At 41.0% G+C, this 21970-nt stretch overlaps 1 protein-coding gene across 2 annotated transcripts in view; it reads left to right on the top strand.

Annotated features, from left to right (window-relative positions):
• Positions 1–21970, top strand: part of acadsb (acyl-CoA dehydrogenase short/branched chain) — an 89912-nt gene that overhangs the window by 22050 nt on the left and 45892 nt on the right. Inside the window, exons 2-4 of one of the 2 annotated variants that reach the window (XM_068052812.1) lie at positions 5479–5647; positions 12955–13055; positions 18937–19143. In XM_068052812.1, the coding sequence (XP_067908913.1) occupies positions 5479–5647; positions 12955–13055; positions 18937–19143 (477 nt within the window). The remainder of the gene's footprint in view (positions 1–5478; positions 5648–12954; positions 13056–18936; positions 19144–21970) is intronic. The other variant, XM_068052813.1, reaches the window with a different exon arrangement.

The raw sequence follows: 21970 nt of genomic DNA, 5'->3' as shown, positions 1-21970 counted from the left end.
TTAAAATCCAGTTGAGTATTTTAAATGTAACATTGGTTTCTCCAAATCATTACTTAACAAATCACCCCCCCCCCCACCGCCACCACCCTCATGACCAGTCTGTATTCCTGCCACAACCAATCCTTTAGAACAAGTGTTGGAATATTCGAATAATATGCTTAAGATTTTGGGGGTTTCCTTTTATGTTACCTGCTAACCTTTTCTCATATTCTCTCTTTGCCCTTCTCATGTACTTCATCATGCAGGCCCCCACCTTACAATAAGACCAGGTGAAGGCTGAAAGGGAACCCTTAGACCCCGTTCTCACCTGGTCATAACTTTTTCAATTGCCCCCTGCACACGCTGCATTTGGCCTTTTGTTTTACTGTATTCTGTATCTTTAACCTCTCACAGTTACATGGTATTTACAGCACAGAAACAGACCATTCGGCCCAATGGGTCCATGCTGGTGTTTATGCTGCACACAAGCCTCCTCACACCCATCTTCATCTAATCCCATTAACATATCCTTCTATGCCTTTCTCCTTTTTGGTGTATTGTGTGGTGGCAAGTTCCACATGTTAATCATTCGCTGGGTAAAGAAGTTTCTTCTAATGGATTTATTGGTGATTATCTTATATTTATAGCCCCTAGTTCTGGTCCCCCCGCAACATCTCTGCATCTGCCCTATCAAAACCTTTCATATTCATAAAGACTTCGATTAGGTCACCCCTCAATCCTCTCTTTTTTAGAAAAAGAGAGACCAGCTGTCTCCTACACCTTTGTCTCCATAGAACCATAGAAACCATAGAAAAATTACAGCACAGAAGAAGACCATTCAGCCCATCATGCCTGCGCTGGCCGAAAAAACTAGCGGCCCAATCTAATCCCTCCTTCCAGCACCTGGTCCGTAGCCTTGCAGGTTACAGCACTTCAGGTGCATATCCAGGTACCTTTTTAAAAGAGTTAATGGTTTCTGCCTCCCGCACTGTTCCTGACAGTGAATTCCAGACACCCACTACCCTCTGGGTGAAAAAAATTTTTTCTTCATGTCCCCTCTAATCCTTTGACCAATCACCTTAAATCTGTGCCCCTTGGTAATTGACCTCTCTGCTAGGGGAAACAGGTCCTTCCTGTTTACTCTATCTAGGCCCCTCATAATTTTGTACACCTCAATTAAGTTTCCCATCAGCCTTCTCTATTTTAAGGAAAACAACCCTAACCAACCTGCAAGTAGTTCATGGATTTCCTTGTCACCAAGATTGAGACCATCCGATCAGCTGCCTCTGTCACTAGCCTCCCATCCCCTAGCCCACTGGGCCAAACTTCCTCTAATGCTCCCCTCGCCCTGACCCCCGGCCCTAGCCCCAAACTTGTTTTGTTTTCCTTCTCTAGTCTCTCTCCGATCTCCACTTGTGCCCTCACCAAGCTCATCTTGTTTGAGACCCAACTCCTGCTCTTTCAACCCTGTTCCCACTAAATATCTGACCAGCCAACTTCCCTTCCGGGCTCCCATGTTAGCTGACATTGTTAATAGTTCTCTCTGTCCTCCGGTTCTGTCCTTTCTTCAAATCTGCTATAATCACCCCTTCTTCAAAAAACCTGGTGTCCTTGGAAACTACTGCTCCATCTTCAACCTCTCATTTCTGTAAAATCCCTGAACATGTTACCTCCCAAATTTATGCCCATCTTTCCCTGAACACCATGTTTAAACCCTACTAATTAGGTGTCTGCTGCTGCCACATTATCGAAATGGCTCTTAAAGTTGCAAATGACATTCTATGTGACTATGACAAAGGCAAATTATCCTTCCTCATCCTTCTTGACACTATCTGCAGCCTTTGACCCAGTTGATCACACCATCCTCCTCCAATGCCTGTCCACTCTTTCCCAGCTGGGTGGGGCTGTGCTCGCCTGGTTTCATTCTTATCTATTTAATCATAACCAGAGAATCACCATCAATGCCTTCTCTTCCCATTCCCACATAGCTACCTCTGGTGTTCTCCAAGGTTGCAAGCTTGATTTCTCCTATTTCTCGTCTATGTGCTGTCCCTCGGTGCCATCAACCGAAAACACGACCTCACTTTCCACACGTATGCTGACGACACCCAGCTTTACCTCACCACCACCAACATCTCTCTCGACCACTCCACTGAATCTAAATTGTCATATTGGTTATCCGACCTCCAATACTGGATGAGCCGAAATTTTCTCCAATTAAATATTGGGAAGACCGAAGCTATCGTCTTCAGTCCCCACCACAAACTCTGCTCCCTCATCACCAATTTCATCCCTCTCCCTGGCAACTGTCTGAGGCTAAACCAGCTGGTTCGCAACCTCAGTGTCATATTTAGCCCTGAGATGAGCTTTAGTGCAGATGTGTGCTTGTCATTAAGTCCACCTATTTCCACCTCTACAATATCGCCTGTTTTCACTATTGCCTCAGTTCTTCTGCTGAAACCCTCATCCATGTCTTTGTTATCGCCAGGCATTCCAATGCACTCCTGGCCAGCCTCTCACATTCTACTCTCTGTAAATTTGAAGTCATCCAAAATTTTACTGCCTGTGTCCTAACTCACACCAAATTCCCATCATTCTTGTGCTCACTGACGTACACTGGCTCCTGGTTAAACAACGTCTTGATTTTTAAAATTCTCATCCTTGATTTCAAATCTCTCCATGGCCTGGCCCCTCCCAATCTCTGTAATCTTCTCCAGCCCTGCAATCCTCAGAGATTTGAGCCTCTTTGGATCACCGATTTTAATCGTTGCACCATTGATGGCCATGCCTTTGGCTGTCTAAGCCCTAAGTTCTGGAATTCCTTCCCTGAACCCCTCTAAACCTCTCTGCCTCGCTACCTCATAAAACTTTAAGACACTCATAAAAACCTATCTCTTTGATCATCTTTCCTAATATCTCCTTATGTAGCTTGGTGTCATATTTTGTTTTGTAATGCCCCTGTGGAGTGCCTTGAGATGTTTTATGTTAAAGGCACTATATAAATATAAGTTGTTTGTCATCTTCTTTGTTTTCTGTCTTTCCTGATGAGCATAATCTCTCCATTCTGGTATTATTCTAGTATATCTTTTTTGCAACTTCTCCAATGCCTCTAAATCCTTTTGTTTTAATAATAAATATGGAGACCAGAATAATTCACAGTACTCCAGCTGTGGTCTAACGATGCAAGTTTAACATATCTTCTCTCCTTTTCCATTTTCCCCTCTATAAATAAATACTTATTAATGTGCATCGCTACTTTGTGTGTATCTGTGCCCTTAGATCCCTCTATTCTTCTATCCCATTTATACACTTATTTTCCAATGAGTATGTGGTCTCATTCTTTGTACCAATATGTACCATCTTATCAACATTGAAGTCAATTTGCCAATTTCACACCTTTCTGTGTGTATTAACATCTTTTTGCATTTTATTGCAGTCATGTCCAATTTGGTGTCATTCACAAATTTTGAAATTGTACTTCCAATTCTCTAGTCCAAATTGTTTATGTAGTTGGTGAACAACAGTGGTCCCAGCACTGATCCTTCTGGAAAACCACTTCATACCTTTCGCCAGTCTGAGTAACTACCTTGAATCGTAAATCTGTTTTTCCGTTTTTGTAGCCAGCTTGCTATCCATTCTGCTTCTTGTCCCCTGACTCCACACGCTCTGACCTTAATCGTGAGTCTGCCATGCAATGCCTTTTTGAAATCCTAAATGTATTACATCTACTCCATTACTGTTATCTACAATTTGATGCTTTTTTTCAAAGAATTCAGTAACATTGGTCAAGGATGACCTTCCCTTTTGAAATCTGTGCTGACTTTTTTAGTTTCTAAATGTTTTTCTATGACATCTTTGAGGAAGGATTCCATTATCTTTCCTACCACTGGCATTAAGCTAATTGGTCTGTAGTTCCCTGGACTTGTTCTATCTCCCGTTTTAAAGATAGAAATCACATTAGCTGTGTAATAGTGCCTCTTTTCACTCTATCCTAACTTTTAAAATTTTTATTTTATTTAGAAATACAGCACTGAAACAGGCCCTTCGGCCCACCGAGTCTGCGCCGACCAACAACTGCCCATTTATACTAAACCTACAGTAATCCCATATTCCCTACCACCTACCTACACTAGGGGCAATTTACAATGGCCAATTTACATATCACCTGCAAGTCTTTGGCTGTGGGAGGAAACCAGAGCACCCGGCGAAAACCCACGCGGTCACAGGGAGAACTTGCAAACTCCACACAGGCAGTACCCAGAATCGAACCCAGGTCCCTGGAGCTGTGAGGCTGCGGTGCTAACCACTGCGCCACTGTGCCGCCCAAATATGTGTGGTTGCAGTCCATTCAGATTAGGGGATTTTATCCTTTCTAAGTTTGATTAAGTTATTAATTATCTCCCCCATTTCTATCTTAAATGTCAGTGTCTTTAAAAGAGGAGATCAAAAGAAATGTTATGTCCACCATGTTCATCTCATTCAGAGAGCTCTAGCTTTGGATACCCAAAGAGAAAGCTAAGAGGAGATTTAATTGATTTTTGAGATTGAATAGATACAAAGTATTTTGTCTGTTTGAACAGCGTTAAGAAGTTATGAAATTTAAATTCTCACTAGGTGGGAGGAGAGATTGAGAATTTTCTTTACGCAGACAGTTGCTGGAACAGGAAATACTCACAGGGAATGGTTGAGGCAGAGACTGTTGTAGGATAAAATAATGGAATTGATTATTAAGAGTAAATTGGAGAATTACTTTTGGGATAATCTAGTAAACATCACCCAGTATGGAATTGGGGAAAATCCTGCCTGATTAATTTCTTTGAAATTTTTGAGGAAGTGACACCTTAACTGGACTGAGAAAAGCTCTATAATATGATGTATCTGTTCTTCTAAAGAGCATTTAATCAAATTCAGTACAAAAATTAAGCTGAAAGAGAGGATTCACAGTAAATCTTGGCTGAATAAGAAATAGGCTGAAGGGTATAAAGCAGTGGACACTGTTATTAGTTGGATGCCACCGTGATCTGTGTTGGGAGCTGTGCTGCTGCTAATTTATATCAAAGCCAAATTTTTGAAACTTAATGCAAATTGATCTAATCATACTTGGAGATGGGGGCATTGAATCTTGAGTAGACAGATTGGGAGCTACAAAATGAGTTGGGTAAAACTAAGTGATCAGAACAATGGCAGATTAAATTTTAATAAATGTTGAATATAGGAAGAAACAATGAGCATAAGTATTGCAACATGGTGTTGAATGAAACTGTAGCCAAATATATCACGCTCTTGGGATTTATTGGATTGCAGAATTTTTTATTATGTATTGGTTTAAAATATAAAAGTGTATAGGGAAGGGCTTTAATTAAAGATGAGAAGCTATAGTTAATTTACATTTACTCCTTCTGTGTTGTAATCAATCTGATTCTGTAACTGTCTCCTGATATAAGTTAAGTAACATACCACTTTTTGTTCTACTGTGTGTCTTGCATAAATGACCAAAAGCTGGGAAGAAGTTTTGTCAGACCCAGGTGTCCAGCATTTCCAAAGGCTCAACCATGGCTTTCAAAATTTTCCAGTGCAGAGGTTGCTTTGGGTAACGGAACTCCAGATTGCACCGTTTATGCACCACTGCAGACTTTCACTGAAGAAGAGCTGATGATGAAAGAAACCGGTAAATTAGTTCCAGTTTGTTTTTGTGCTCATTCTTGTTCATCATTATTAAGACTAGTGATTTGTCATGGGAATTCTTGCCAAAGATTACAAGCCAGTTGCATATAAATCTGAAAAAACACATCCCTTGAAAGCCAGCCTTGGAAGTAGGGCTGAGTGCTAGTTCATCCTGCTACTGTAGCTCCTTGCCTAGCAGCTTTCTTATAGCGATTTGCATTCTGTAAGCCAATTTTGCCAGTTCGTGCCTGTTGGCTCCATCCAGCAGATTGAACAAAAGAAGTTCTTAAATGGATGTTGTTGCTGTCCCTCCTGACCTATTTTTGTTGCTCCCTCCTACCCAACTTTAACACTGGCTCTGTTTGCTCATTCAACACCTTAACTTTAATACTGAGTCTTAATGCACACTCCCACCTGATTCCAAACTGGCTTCTTTTCTTCTCTCCCTCCTAATTTCTAAAATTCATACAATTTGTGCGCAAAATCATAGGATTTATGGTAGAATATGACGCCATGACAAATCCCTCGCTACCTTGAATCATTTTGGTTGTTGCTTTGCTGTATTTTGTTGCATCCAAGGGAACTTTATTGAGCCTAGATAATGGACAGGATTAGAATACTTTCATCTGTGGGAACTGGATTTCAACTTGTGTAGCTTGCAATTAGAAGTAAATGGAACAGAAAATTAGATGGAGTGTATAGCAAGCTGCTGATCTGCTACCGCCCCTTTTACATCCTTGTCAAAGTTGGACGTTCTGCTCTTCATCTGTAATGTTGTAATTAAATTATTATGGTTATTTCTAATTAAGTTTCCAGTAGATACCCATATTTCTGCAAATTGACAGTCCTGATCAGAGACTGTTAAAATAAATGGAACAATGAAGATGCAGTTTCTGATGGACTTCTTTTTCTGAGGTTGGGGATAACACACCAAGGCACTTTGAACAGAATATCAGGAGCTTTATCTTGTTTGCATGATTCATTGCTAACTCTGACCTTGGAGTAGTTGCTGCTGACACTATAATGTTAGAATTGTCACTATGGAGATTCTGGGCACACAATCTGTCCAATGCCACTTATCAGGTGGGTAGATAGTCAGTTTCATGGTAGGAATGCACAGTTGCATGAGGATAAAATTTGTTTAAATGCTTGATTTTTATTGCATTCTTCACTGTTTCCTTTTCTATCTGGCTCCATTTATTTGGCTGCAGATCATATAATGATGGATATAATGGCTTCAATATTGACCCTCAACAATGGGTGGGAGAAGGTGGGGGAATGGGGTTAAAGCCCAGGAAATGCTATCCCCACCACCACTTACAGGTACCATTTTTATGCTGGCAGCTAGCTCACCTTGATTTTTAAGTTTAACTGCTGCTGGCTGGGTTTCCCAGGGTTTGGGAAACCAGTCAGTGAAAGGCTGGCGGGAATTGCCGGCTCCAGAAGGTAGTTGCTTTTTATAACTTTGTAGGCCAGGAGCAGCAGGAGTGCCTTTGGCCTCCTTTCTGCCAATCGTGGCCTCTCTGTAGCCTCTGCTGTGATTGGTGACCTCCCACACTATTCCCTACTCCCATGTTGTATTCCAGAAAGGGAGCACAAGCATCTGCTTTATAACACATGGCACATTAAAAAATGGAGAGGGGATTAAAATTGAAACTTTACCAAAGATGGAGAACTGTCAGTCCATAGGAAAATTGAGTCTGGTGTTACATTTATTAATCCTTCCAGATCTCAATAAAGTTTATTACACTCGCCTTGCATAAAATGTATGTGGAAAATAACAGCCTGGATTTTGCAGTTGGTGGTGTACAAATGGCGACTGCCACTTATTTTACGCCTAGAGCTGCCCATAGACTTTTTGTGGCCTTTTGAATGGCAACCTGTAGTCATCGGGAGTCTAATACAGTGCACTGTCCTCTACAGAGGATCTGGGACCTAAGTGAACGGGCAAGCAACAGTATGTCTCTTCAGCTAATCGGATCGAAAAATCCTTACTGAAGCACGCAGAGTTTAAACCATGACGTGTAAGTTAGAATATTTAATTCAATGTGAAATCATGTACAGTATAGAATAGAGAGGGATTAAAAGAAAATTTTATAAAAATAATAAAATATGGAGATTTAAGGTACAGTGATCATTGTTTCATAAGGTTTAGGTTGGCTATGGAAAAGTACAAGGATCAATCCAGAGTAAGAATAATTAACTGGGAGAAAACCAACTTAAATGGGGTAAGAATGGATCTGACTCGTAAATTGGAATCAAAGTTAGCAGGAAAAACTGTAACTGAACAATAGGTTGCCTTTAAAGAGGAGAGTTCGGGCACAGTCAAGGTAGATTCCCACGAAGGGGAAAGGTAGGGCAAACCAATCCAGAGCTCCCTGGATGACAAAAGAGATAGAGATTAAGATAAAGAAAAAGTGTGCTTATGACAGATGTCAGGTGGATAATACAACTGAGAACCAGAAGGTTCAGAGGGGAATTGAAAAATAAATGAGAAGCAAAAAAAGAGAGTATGAGAAGAGACTGGCAGCTAACATAAAGGGGAATCTAGAAGTCTTCTATAGGCATATAAATAGTAAGGGTAGTAAAAGGAGGAGTGGGGACAATGCATGGAGGCAGGGGGCATGGCTGAGGTATTAAATGAATACTTTACCAAGTCTATACCAAGGAAGAAGATGCTGCACGTGGTAAAAGAGGAGACAAAATTAATAGTCACTTGGACAAATGTGGGTTAATTAAGGAAAACCAGCACTGATTTATTTTTACGGGCATATTGTGCTTAACTAACTTTCTTGAATTTTTTTGATAAGGTAACCAAGAGGGTTGATGAGGGTAATACTGTTGATGTGGAGTACATGGACTTCCAAAAGGCATTTGATAAAGTGCTGCACAACAGACTTGTGAGCAAAGTTATAGCTCATGGAATAAAAGACAGTAGCAACATGGATACAAAAATGACTGAGTGACAGAAAACAGAGAGTAGTGGTTTATTGTTTTTCGGACTGGAGGAATTCTTGCAGTGGAGTTCCCCAAGGTTCGATTATAGGACCCCTGCTCTTCCTGATATTTTAATTACCTAGACCTTGGCATATAGGACACAATTTCAAAATTTGTGGATGATACAAAACTTGGAAATATTATGAACTGTGAGGAGGATAGTGTAGAATTTCAAAAGGACATAGACAGGTTGGTGGAATGGGTGGACAAGTCGCAGATGACGGTCAATGCAGAAAATGTGAATTGATTCATTTTGGTAGAACATGGAGAGACAATATAAAATAAAGGGTACAATTCATGGGGAGGTCCAGGAGCAGAGGGACCTGGGTGTGTCTGTGCATAAATCATTTGAAGATGGTTGGACAAGTTGAGAGCACAGTTAACAAAGCATGCAGCGTCCTCAGCTTTATCAATAGAGGCACAGAATACAAAAACAAGGAAATTATGGTTCTGCCTCAACTGGAGTATTGTGTCCAATTCTGGGAACCACGCTTTAGGAAGGAAGTGAAGGCATTAGAGAGGGTACAGAAAAGATTCATGAGGATGGTTCCAGGGATGAGGAACCTCAGTTATGTAGATTGGAGAGGTTGGGACTGCTTCCTTGGTGAAGAGAAGATTAAGTAGAGATATTCAAAATTATGGGTCTGGACAGAATAGATAGGGAGAAACTGTTCCCATTGGTGGAAGGATTGAGAACCAGAGGGCACAGATTTAAGGTAATTGGGAAAAGAAGCAATGGTGATGTGAAGAATAACTTTTTCGTGCAGCGAGTAGTTAGGATCTGGAATGCACTGCCTGAGAATATGGTGAAGGCAAGTGCAATTGAGGCATTCAAGAGGGAATTTGATTATTATCTGGAAAGGAAGAATATGCAGGAGAGTGACAGTAGGTAAATTGCTCTTTCAGAGAGCCAACACAAATACAACAGGCCAAATTACCATTTTCTGTGCTGTAACCATTCTATGAAGGAATGAGATGCTACATTTGTAAATTTTCAGTGCCAGAGAGGTTGTTTGTAAGTTAAGACTTACAATGCCATTAAAAAATAATTTTATATGCACATAGACAGCCGCTAACTTTTTCTGGTATGTTTATAGGTTATTTAGTGGATAAGTACTGTAACTTCACGCCTGCCATGTATTTGAATGATGAATCTCTTGGCGAGGTACCGATGCAGTGAATCTTGTTGGGCGGGTGGGAGGGAAGACCAGACAGCAGCATTATAATTTCTGCATTTAACTGTGGATGCTGGAAGTTGCTGTCCAATTTACATGATATGATAGCCTCACCATTGCCCCTACTGCAAAATCCAGGCCATTATGTTACAGGAGCCAAAGTTCTAACTAAATAATGATTACAAATGAAAGCTTTGTGTCATATTCATTGGGATGGCATAGAGTTGTCAGCTGTGACTCAGTGGGTAGCATTTTTGCCTCCAAGTCCTATTCCAGACATTTGAGCACGTATTCAGGCAGACATTCCAGTGCAGTACTGAGAGAGTGCTCCGCTGCCTGGAGGTGCCATGTTTTAATGCTCTACCCCAGAGGGTTGTGGATGCTCCATCATTGAATACATTAAAGAACGGGATAGATAGATTTTTGGTGTTGCAGGGAATCAAGGGATATGGGAAGCGGGCAGGAAAGTGGAATTGAAGCTCAAGATCAGCCATGATCGTATTGAATGGCGGAGCAGGCTCGATGGACCATATGGTCTACTTCTGCTCCTATTTCTTGTGTTCTTGTGTTCTAGTTGGCAATTGATATAAGTTAAATAATTCTATTGCTTTTTTTTTAGCCATCTTTTTATTTCATTACATGTCCTATTTACATTTTCCTTGGCTTTGCACCATCATCCCTTTTTGCGTCTAATCTCTCCTGCCTTTCACCCTATCAAAGACCTTCCCTTTTGTTCCTTCCCCCTCCTCCCCTTTGCTGCCCCCTCTCCCTGTGCCCCCTGCTTCTGTACTTGCTTAAGACTTGTTGCATATCTAACTTTTCCCAGTTCTGACGAAAGGTCATCGACCTGAAGCGTTAATTCTTTTCTATCTCCACAGATGCTGCCTGACCTGCTGAGTTTTCCAGCATGTTTTTATTTCAGATTTCCAGAATCTGCAGTATTTTGCTTCTAAATAATTTTGTTGTATTACAAATTTCTTATTTACTGTAAGCACAATGTTTCTAACACATTACTGTAAGCTGTTTAGAGTTACACAACAGATTATATGATATTTACTATTGTGAAGAGAATCTAGACATTTTGTGTAGGTCTCTTGAAAGTGGAATTATTTGAGATTGCTCTCCATCTCCTAATTACTCCTTTTTGTGATGGCTGTGAATGGTTCTCAGCTAAATTAGTGAGGCAATCTCATTCAATTCAATAAACATCCATTACATTTTAAGGTGAAAATGATATAAGTGGAGTCTTGAGGAAGGGTGGGACAACGATAATCTACTGGAACCAGCCTCTATGAAATCAGCAAAGTGAAATTTCCTTCTTTGGGTAGGTAAGCTGAAGTGTATTACCCAACTTGAACATATTAGTATTGAAAGGGAGGAAGTATTAACTGTTTTAGCGGGCTTAAAAGTGGATAAATCCCGAGGCCCAGATGAGATGTATCCCAAGCTGTAATGTGAGGCAAGGGAGGAGATAGCAGGGGCTCTGACACACATTTTCAAATCCTCTCTGGCCAGAGGAGAGGTACCAGAGGACTGGAGGACAGCGAATGTGGTACCATTATTCAAGAAGGGTAGCAAGGATAAACCAGGTAATTACAGGCCGGTGAGTCGAACATCAGTGGTTGGGAAGCTATTGGAAAAAATTCTGAGGGACAGGATTAATCTCCACTTGGAGAGGCAGGGATTAATCGGGGATAGTCAGCATGGCTTTGTCAGGGGGAGATCATGTCTGACTAACTTGACTGAATTTTTTGAGGCAGTGACTAGATGTGTAGATGAGGCTAAAGGGGTTGATGTAGTCTGCATGGACTTCAGTAAGGTTTTTGATAAGGTCCCGCATGGGAGATTGGTTAAGAAGGTAAGAGCCCATGGGATCCAGGGCAATTTGACAAATTGGATCCAAAATTAGTTTTGTAGCAGGAGGCAGAGGGTGATGGTCGAGGGTTGTTTCTGCGAGTGGAAGCCTGTGACCTGTGACATAGGGATCAGTGCTGCGACCCTTGCTGTTTGCATTGTACATTAATGATTTAGACGTGAATATAGGAGGTATGATCAGTAAGTTTGCAAATGACACGAAAATTGGTGGTGTCGTAAATAGTGAGGAGGAAAACCTTAGATTACAGGATGATATAGATGGGCTGGTAAGATGGGCAGAGCAGTGGCAAATGGAATTTAATCCTGAGAAGTGTGAGGTGATGCATTTTGGGAGGACCAGCAAGGCAAGGGAATATACAATGGATGGTAGGACCCTAGGAAGTACAGAAGGTCAGAGGGACCTTGGTGTACTTGTCCATAGATCACTGAAGGCAGAAGCACAGGTAGATAAGGTGGTCAGGAAGGCATATCAGATACTTGCCTTTGTTAGCCGAGGATTAGAATACAAGAGCAGGGAGGTTATGTTGGAGCTGTATAAAATGCTAATTAGGCCACAGCTGAAGTACTGTGTACAGTTCTGGGCACCACACTATAGGAAGGATGTGATTGCACTGGAGAAGGTGCAGAGGAGATTCATCGGGATGTTGCCTGGGCTGGAGCATTTCAGACTGAAAAAGCTAGGGTTGTTTTCCTTAGAGCAGAGAAGGCTGATGGGGGGAACCTGATTGAGGTATACAAAATTAAGAGGGGCATTGATAGATTAGATAGGAAGAAACATTTTTCCTTAGCGGAGGGGTCAATAACCAGGGGGCATAGATTTAAGGTAAGGGGCAGGAGGTTTAGAGTGGATTTGAGGAAAATAAATTTCGCCCAGAGGGTGGTTAGAAAATGGATTGCACTGCCTGAAGAGGTGGTAGAGGCAGGAACCATCACAACATTTAAGAAGTATTTAGATGAGCACTTGAAACGCCATAGCGTACATGGCTACGGGCCAAGTGCTGGAACATGGGATTAGATTAGGTAGGTGCTTGATGGCCGGCACAGACACGATGGGTCGAAGGGCCTGTTTCTGTGTTGTATGTCTCTGATTCTATAACTCTAACTTATACCGTGAACACTGGCTATATTCATGTGGAAAAATTATATGGGTGTGTATCTATGATGGGTTTTGCCTGTTGTTTCAACATACCTTTTTTTTACTGTTAGGAAATTAAACTTTAATCATTTTTTTTTCTTACTGACCATTTTTGGATTTTTTTTTTAGTTGCCAAGTTTGCTCAGGAGCGAATTGCACCACTGGTCCGCAAAATGGATGAAGAGTCTCACATGGATGAATCTGTTATTGCAGGATTGTTTGAACAAGGGGTTAGTAATGTTTTGTTTCAGGAATCTTGTATTTTGTTACGTAATCACGGAGATTAACCTTTGTATCCATTAACTGATCATGTTTAGGACAGTTTTCAATGTCAAAGTTTTTGCACGTAATTTTGTAAATAGTTATTTATTGTCTTCAGTTAAAGACTAGGTAGAGCAGTAATTTAGAAGGCTCACCTCTGGGATATTGGCTTAATCCAGCCTAGACAAAAGAAATGTACATATCCACTATGAAAGTTAATAACTTAAGTATGGATCAGGCAAAACTTATTTCCTGTATGGACAATTTACTGTTTTCCTTTATTGTGGATACTACCCAAATAATTTAGTTTTCTGGGAGAGGGGCTTAACCACAAATAAAAGATGAGAATTTCACTAAAAAAAAAATTTCTGTGAACACCAAACAAAACTCCCTTATTAATTTAATATCAATTAAACATGCATTATTTAACTCTGGCCACTAAGGATCCTGAGAAAAATGAGCAATGCACCCTGTAATTAAAAAAAAATCAATCCACAGTACAACACTGATAGCATTTCTGCACTAATTGTGTAGTTTTGTTTCAAGAAGTCATGATGGGTTGGAATTGGACATAACACTGGTTACAGTGTTGGTCATGATATAGGGTTGAGGCATATTGCTGTAGTGCAATTGGGAGCTCTAGACGACATCCAATGCGATTTTGTCTGACAAGAAATTCTTAATTCTGTCTGGCTGAACTACAATAAAATGTTTGAGAGGCTCGACATTTTAGTGGAAGAAAATGCACTAAAACTGCCTAATTGTCCAGTGAACTCAAGTGACGTGAAATATAAGCTGTCCTTTAACATCGTTACAATTTTCACAATCTTTATAATTGCTGTTCTGATCTTGTGCAGTTTATTTCTGCTAAATACTACCAAGTAGAATTGGGTAATTTAGGTAGTTACAGAAAATAAAATATTTTGTATGGAGCAGCAGCTTGATATTCTACTGTGCACTTCGTGTAACTGGTTACAGATGGTATTGCAGAGGCTTGAAAACAAAGTGTCATCTCTCTTTCTTCTGAGGGATGCTTTCAAGGAACCAAAATCAGGGAGAGAGAGAAGAGTTAGTTAATGGCTTTTTTAAAAAAAAAGTATTAACAAAAATGTAGAACGTGAAAGAACTTCATCTAAAACTTTGTATTTGTGCAAAAACGTTGATGCTAATTGGTATGATTTGGTCACATAAGCAACCTACAAGAGATGTGAATACAGAAGACTAGTAGATTCTACTGAGATTCAGGTCCAGTCTAGACCAACCTGAAAACCTCAGTGATGTTAATGGTCTGAAATTTTGCTGAACTTGGCACGTATTGGCTGGGATTTTGCAATCAGCAGTGAAGGACCGGCGCTCGTCGTTGACCTCACTGACGGTTAGTTACACACACAGTTTTCGCAGGCTTTAGCTCAGATTTGCTCCAATCCAGTGTCTTATCCAGCTGGTGTCTTATGCAGGGGTCCTTTGACTTCTCAGCAGGGTCAGAAACAGCAACACTCTTCAATCAGATTGAAGATTCTTGCCGAATTGCACAGTCTAAAGCAGAAAGTATAAATTAGATTTAAATTTTGTACAGAAAACAAAATAAAGATTGAGAAAGGCAGATAAGGATTAAGAGAGATATGAGATAGACAGAAATGGTTTTGTTAAAGTTTTTTTTTATATAAAATCTCCAACACTGATTTAACTTCTGAAGGAATGAGGCTCCACGCTTGAAAAGATTAAATTTTCAGGGCAAGATAGGTTGTTTGGCAGTAATTATTAATTATCACCCTGCTAAAAATTCACTTGCTGCTGAATGCACCAGCCTTAACCTCACTTCTTTTGTTGGCACCTGTGATGAGGAACTAGTGGGTAAGTAACCCAAGTTCATACCACTGCATTTCTTTCATCGCTAAGTCTCTGTGATGAATGCTGCTGCACAGCCTGTGGAGGAGCAGTGTACCTCTGACAGCAACTTTCAGATTTCCGTATTTAAATACGCATGTGTGGATACGAGAAGTTGCTGTTCAATCTACCCCATAATAACAGCATAGCTTAGTTAGCCTCACTGTTGTTGTTAGCACAAAATTCGGGCCATTATACCGAGATATAAAGAAGAGCATTATTGACCACTTTACCTTGAGTAAATACAGAATTTCAGTGAAGAAGGAAAATTGTAATTTGGTATATAAATCTGGCAAGTCAGTTTGGCTCAGTTGGTGATCTCCTTATAGCAAAATAAAATTGTGGGTTTGAGTTACACTCCAAGACTTGGAACCTGTAATTTACATTGACACTTTGGTGCAATACTAATGGACTGCTGCATTGTCATCTTTTGGATGAGATTTGAAATCAAGACCCTACCTGCCTATTTGGATGGACATTATTTCAGGAAGAGAATGGAGTTCATATGGTGCCCCCGAAACAGATGAATACTCATTCAGCTCTTTTGCTGTTTGTGGAATCTTCTTGTGTCCAAATTGGCTGCTGCATTCACCTACATAACAACAGTGACGTCACTTCAAAAATAATTCGCCAATGTGAAAGGCTTTGATATGTCCTGAGACCATGAGGAATTTGAGTGCAAATTCTTTCTCTAGTATGTTAACCATAATGGAAACTTGCATTTACTGTATTGTTGACACTTTAATGTTAATTATATGGACATCAATTAAATTTCTACCCATTATAACAATATTCCCATTTTTAAAAATACAATTGGTGCTCTGGACCATACTGTTGGAAACCTTGATGTCTTCAAGGTATTTTAAATTACCAGCAGGTGTTCGAAACGATCAGTCACCTTGGGAACTGTGGAATCCTGATTTTTCTACATTTAAGATATTTTTACCCATGTTGTACAGTATTATAATTGAGAAAAATCACCACAACAGGTACATCTTGCCTGCAGTCCTCTCCCTCACCATGGGAAATTGACTGACTAGTAATGTATCAAAAACATATAGGGCTAGATTTTATGAGCCCTCCCGAGGTGGGGTTGGAGGTGGGGGTCGGGAGGGGACTATAGGATCGCGATGGGTGGGCGCGGAGGGCCCTGTCGCCAAGTGATTTTGCCATGGGTGGGATAGGCCAATGACTGCCTTCCTGCCCTTCTTTGGCCTCCTTGTCTCGAGAGACAATGGGTAAGCTCCTGGAGGTAGTCAGTGGATTGTGAAGCAGCACCTGGAGTGGCTATAAAGGCCAATTCTAGAGTGACAGACTCTTCCACAGGTGCTACAGATTAAATTGGTTGTCGGGGCTGTTACACAGTTGGCTCTCCCCTTGCGCTTCTGTCTTTTTTCCTGCCAACTGCTAAATCTCTTCGATTCGCCACACTTTAGCCCCGCCTTTATGGCTGCCCGCCAGCTCTGGCAATGGACACCCACGACTTGTGATCAATGTCACAGGAATTCATGTCGCATTTGCAGACGTCTTTAAAGCGGAGACATGGATAGCCGGTGGGTCTGATACCAGTGAAGAGCTCGCTGTACAGTGTGTCCTTGGGGATCCTGCCATCTTCCATGCGGCTCCCATGGCCAAGCCATCTCAAGCGCCGCTGGCTCAGTAGGGTGTAAATGCTGGGGATGTTGGCCGCCTCGAGCACTTCTGTGTTGGAGATACGGTCCTGCCACCTGATGCCAAGGATTCTCCGGAGACAGCGAAGATGGAATGAATTGAGACGTCGCTCTTGGCTGACGTACGTTGTCCAGGCCTCGCTGCCGTAGAGCAAGGTACTGAGGACACAGGCTTGATACGCTCGGACTTTTGTGTTCTGTGTCAGTGCGTTATTTTCCCACACTCTCTTGGCCAGTCTGGACATAGCAGTGGAAGCCTTTCCCATGCGCTTGTTGATTTCTGCATTGAGAGACAGGTTACTGATGATAGTTGAGCCTAGGTAGGTGAACTCTTGAACCACTTCCAGAGCGTGGTTGCCGATATTGATGGATGGAGCATTTCTGGCTTCCTGTCCCATGATGTTCGTTTTCTTGAGGCTGATGGTTAGGCCAAATTCATTGCAGGCATTCATTGCATTCCTGTCGATGAGTCTCTGCAGACACTCTTCTGTGTGAGCTGTTAATGCAGCATCGTCAGCAAAGAGGAGTTCCCTGATGAGGACTTTCTGTACTTTGGTCTTCGCTTTTAGACGGGCAAGGTTGAACAACCTGCCACCTGATCTTGTGTGGAGGAAAATTCCTTCTTCTGAAGACTTGAACGCATGTGAGAGCAGCAGGGAGAAGAAGATCCCAAACAGTGTAGGTGCGAGAACACAGCCCATTTAAGAGGCCATTTAAAGCCCTAAAGTGGATTATTAATGGCCACTTAAGGGTCTCTTTTTACTCTGCCACTGGGATTTAACCAGTGGCAGGGGGTACCTCTGCCACACAGGGAGTTTGCCCAGTAATACGTGGTGTCCTCCCTGTGGGCTTGGGAGGGGAGTCCCTCCTCCATGGGTAATCTGTGGCTCACTGGAGGACACTTGCTAGAAAAAAGCTCCACCTTCCTGGACCCCCCTCCCTCTGCACTTAACGCTTACCCTTCCACTCCACCCCTCCCCCACCCACCCGCCAGGGCCTTCCAGTTTGGTCCCAGTGACCCTGCTCCACTTACCTAAGGTCCCGGCCTCCAGCGCTGGCCCTGGTTCCAAGGTCTCTGCAGTACCGCCAGTGGCCACCACTCCTGGTGGCACTACCAATACTGCTGAGCTGCCGGCCCTGTGATTAGCCACCAGCTCTTGGAGGCGGGGTCCCTGTCTTTAAAGGGACGGGGATCCTGAGGTGGGACACATTGGCTTGAAAACAACGGGGGATCGCTCCGAGTGGCAGAAAAAGACTGAGGCAGGGCTCCCACCCATCTTTTTGGCCCGGCGCCAGGAGCCCCGCCTCATCCACAAAATCCAGCCCATAGTGTGCACCTTAAGTATCACAGTAACTTCTGTAAATATGTTCCTGAGACACTTTTTCTGTCATGATTGAGATAGAAAAACAGACAATTAAATTTACCTGTTCCTCATCTTTCCTTTTGACTTGAGTTTCTAAGCTTCATCTTCAGTACAACTGACACTATTTTCTTCAGTCTTGTCTGGCTGCTTTCTCCCTTCCTCTCTCCAGGTTGCTGTCCCTTGCCACTGTCCAGACCTCTTGCTTTTACTTTGAGCAAGCACCAGCTGGATAACTTACAAGTGGTCATCAAAGAAAGCCTGGCATTTTTTACATTCTTCAATAACTACTGCAGTGCTTTTTTAATAATTTTATTTCTATCTGTTAATGCTGCACTCTGTGAGTAATGTAAAATATACATCAAATCCCCATACATGCTGTGCCGTTTGATCATACTTTCATTTATCCTGAACTGTTTTAATTGCTTTGAAACTCCAAAATAATTTATTAAATGTTTTCCATTCTCTCATAAATGTCTACTCTGTGCACAGGTTTCCAAACCACACAGACCCTTGATGCTTTGTTTTATTTACTGTATCACATGCCATCCTCTTTTCACACTGTTTAATATATGGATGCTCTTGTTTTAATTGCAGCCTCTTTCTGCACCGTTATTTATTTTGTTTCATGTTTCATTAATTGATTTTATTTCTAGCATTACAAACTTTTGAGCAGTTTTTCACTCTCACTAGACATCCATAATATCATTTCAAAACTCCATACAGTCTGGTTCAATGATAACTGCTGGATATATATGCATAAATTTATTTATCTCCCCGCCCCCTCCCCCTCCCATCCACCATCCCAGTATTATACCTTCTGTAGAAGTGCAGACTGTAAGAGTGTAGGAATGCTCTTCATAGTTGCAGGTCCAAACTTGCATTATTTGAGCTCTGTGTGTTTCTTACTTTTGACACTCTTTCATTTCTAGTTGATGGGAATTGAGATTGAAGAACAGTATGGTGGACCAGAATCGAACTTCTTTTCCTCTATCCTTGTCATAGAAGAGTTGGCTAAAGTGGACCCATCAGTAGCAGTCCTATGTGACGTACAGAACACTCTGATCAACACATTGTTGAGGAAATGTGGGACAGAGGATCAAAAAAGAAAATATCTACCTCGACTTGCCAAAGACATGGTGAGCTGTGAATGAAAGTTTCAAATATGTTGAAGTGTAACATATTTCTGTACTTGTAGAAATAACAAGGTTAAAATGTTATCTTGACATTAAAGTCCTAGCATTACTGAATAGCTTACAATTATCTAAAATGTTTGGAATAAGTAAGATCATTGGGCCTAAGTGATGTAGGCTAGGATGTTGTAAACGAATGAGTTAAATGACATAAAAACAAAGTGCTGGAAATACTCTGCAGGTCTGGCAGCATCTGTAGAGAGAGATCTCTCCACAGATGCTGCCAGACATGCTGAGTATTTCCAGCACTTTATGTTTTTGTTTCAGATTTCCAGCATCTGCAGTCTTTTGCTTTTATTTTAGTTATATGACATGTTGGTAATTTTACACAGTCTGCTTTTTTTTTCCCTGTTCAGTTAACTTTTATGACCCGTTTCTTATAAGGACGGCTGAAAGGCCAAAAGACTATTTAGTTTTCGCTAGAATCCACTAACTACCCATGTTGTTATCTTTATAAAGCTAACTTGCTGAGATATGCAGCAGTTATACTGCACATTTGGTATTAATGCAGCATGCTCTTAATGGTGCTAAATGTGGAGTATAACACTGATTTATGAAAAATTGGCCATTTTGATATTCATTGTGAGGTGGCCTGAATGCTAAGTACAAATTGCTTATTAGTTGCATGTGGAGGCAACTATTTAAACCTGAATCATAGCATTTAAAAAAGACTCTGGCAGTCTGCCATTAAATTCAAATAGTTGATTATTCCAACAGTCCTTTTTCAAGATTAGATGTTTCATTGCAATCAAAGGTTGGTGAGCAGAGGTCTATACATGCATTTAATTGCACACTTGTGGAGCTCTGCTTTTTCCATTTTTGCCAGAAGAATGAATAGGTTGCATAATCATGGTTGTCCATGTGCCAAATTCTCAGAAACACTCAACATTCTAGCCCTTTTTGTAATGTAATTGAAGCAGTAGTTTCCCCTTGCAATGTGTGCTTCCTTACAAGAGGTAGCAAAAACAAACTTGCAGAGCAGCTTTTTTTTTTCAATTTTTCCCTTAGTACTCATTGTCTGACCTTCAGATTTATATGTTTAACTTGACAGATTTCCAAGATCAGTTACCTGCAAAATACTAAGTTGGTTGTGTTTACCCATGATTTCTAACGCATTCTGTTCTTTGCAGTACGACAGGTCTTGGGTCTTGCCTTAGATATTCTCTTGGGCATAGAGATGCTGATAACTTCCTTACTTTTTATATGTGTGTGCCTGTACTGCGCAGTATCCAACTATATGATAGTGTAACCAGGGATATAACAATAGGGTCCTGTGGTGATCTAAACTAGATATAGGGGAGTAGAGTTTCCATTAAGTTGCATTGGCATTTCCTGTGAAAATTGGCCAAATCAGCTCAAAAGATTGGAATTTCCATCGCAAGTTACGTTCAGCACAAATTGGGTATCCACAGTCTTTTGCACTGGTTTAAAAAGCATTGCACTGAAAGTCAGTCCTGCCCTCAAAGTTGGCCACAGCCCCATATCGTCCCAATTCATCACCCTGGTGAGTTTCTGCTAATTGTGGGCCATTGAGCAGGCTCTTAGATTTAAGGTTTTTATTTTAGGCACAAGGGCACTAATTGACTTTTACAAGCTTTTAAATAATTAATTTAGAAATAAACTGACTATTGTACACAAATTAAACTAATAAATGGTTCTGTATAGTTTTTGTTTTAATGGTTTTCAGTTATTTAAAATTGAGTGGTCTAGACACTGCTATTAGAAATACTTGTTTTTTTTTTTCAGCTGTATTAATCAAACTGCGTCAAGTTACCACTGAAAAATACTGCAAAATATTTCTTAATGCAAAAAGTAGTTCTAAGATGTTGCCCAATTGCACTCATCGGCGATTTTATGTTTGTGATTATGCAAATGATTTTGAGCAGAAAATTGAACCATAAAATCAATTCGGAAAACTAGTGCAATTTGTGCTTGCATCAGTGATTGGGCTCAAAGCAGAAACTCTACCCCATTGTCTTTTCACACGTTCCCACATGTGCCGCTCCACTCTGAAGATGAACTGAGAAATTGCAGGATAAGATAAGGCTAGAATGAAACATTAAGCTGTTTTATTTCTCTAGTCAGCAAGTGGATGTACAAAGCAACAGTTATGAACACTCCCTTAATTTAATTAGTATAATTTGACTGTATGTAGTCATAAAAATCTGATGCACTTTTTTATATCAGTGATTATCTTTGTGACTTAAGTGTTCAGTTGTGGCTCATTGGTATCACTTTTGACTCTTGCGTCAGAAGGTTGTGGGTTCAAGACCATTTCAGAGACTTGAACACAAAATCTAGGCTGACACTTGAGGGAAGGCTGCACTGTCAGAGGTGACTTCTTTCGAAGCTCCATCTGCTCGCTCTGATGGATGTAAAAACAAATTTCATGCCATTATTTTGAAGACGAGCAGGGGAGTTCTCTCTGGTGTCCTTGCTAATATATATCCCTCATCCAGTATTGCCCAAACATCATCGTTTGTGCAAATTGGCTTTTTCTTGCATTACAGCAGTGACTACACTTCAAAAAGTACTTCATTGGCTGTAACTTTGAGTGGTAAAAGCCTGCAATAGCTTTCTGTTGAAAATCTGACCACCATTTGAGGTTTCTGTCCCTATTTTCCCTGCGTTCATTTGGTGTGTTTTCTAAGTTTGCTAAATTCAAGTTTCGAGCTGATAGATATAAATATTTTGGCAGAAGAATTCAATAAGGCTGGTAATCCAGGCCCAATCATAGCTATGCAGGCAGCAGGCAAATTTCTTGCCTGGTAAT

Source organism: Heterodontus francisci, chromosome 20, assembly GCF_036365525.1.
Source record: "Heterodontus francisci isolate sHetFra1 chromosome 20, sHetFra1.hap1, whole genome shotgun sequence".
Taxonomy (NCBI): domain Eukaryota; kingdom Metazoa; phylum Chordata; class Chondrichthyes; order Heterodontiformes; family Heterodontidae; genus Heterodontus; species Heterodontus francisci.
Note: the sequence above shows the minus strand (reverse complement) of the source record. Positions and strands in the feature narration are given on the sequence as shown.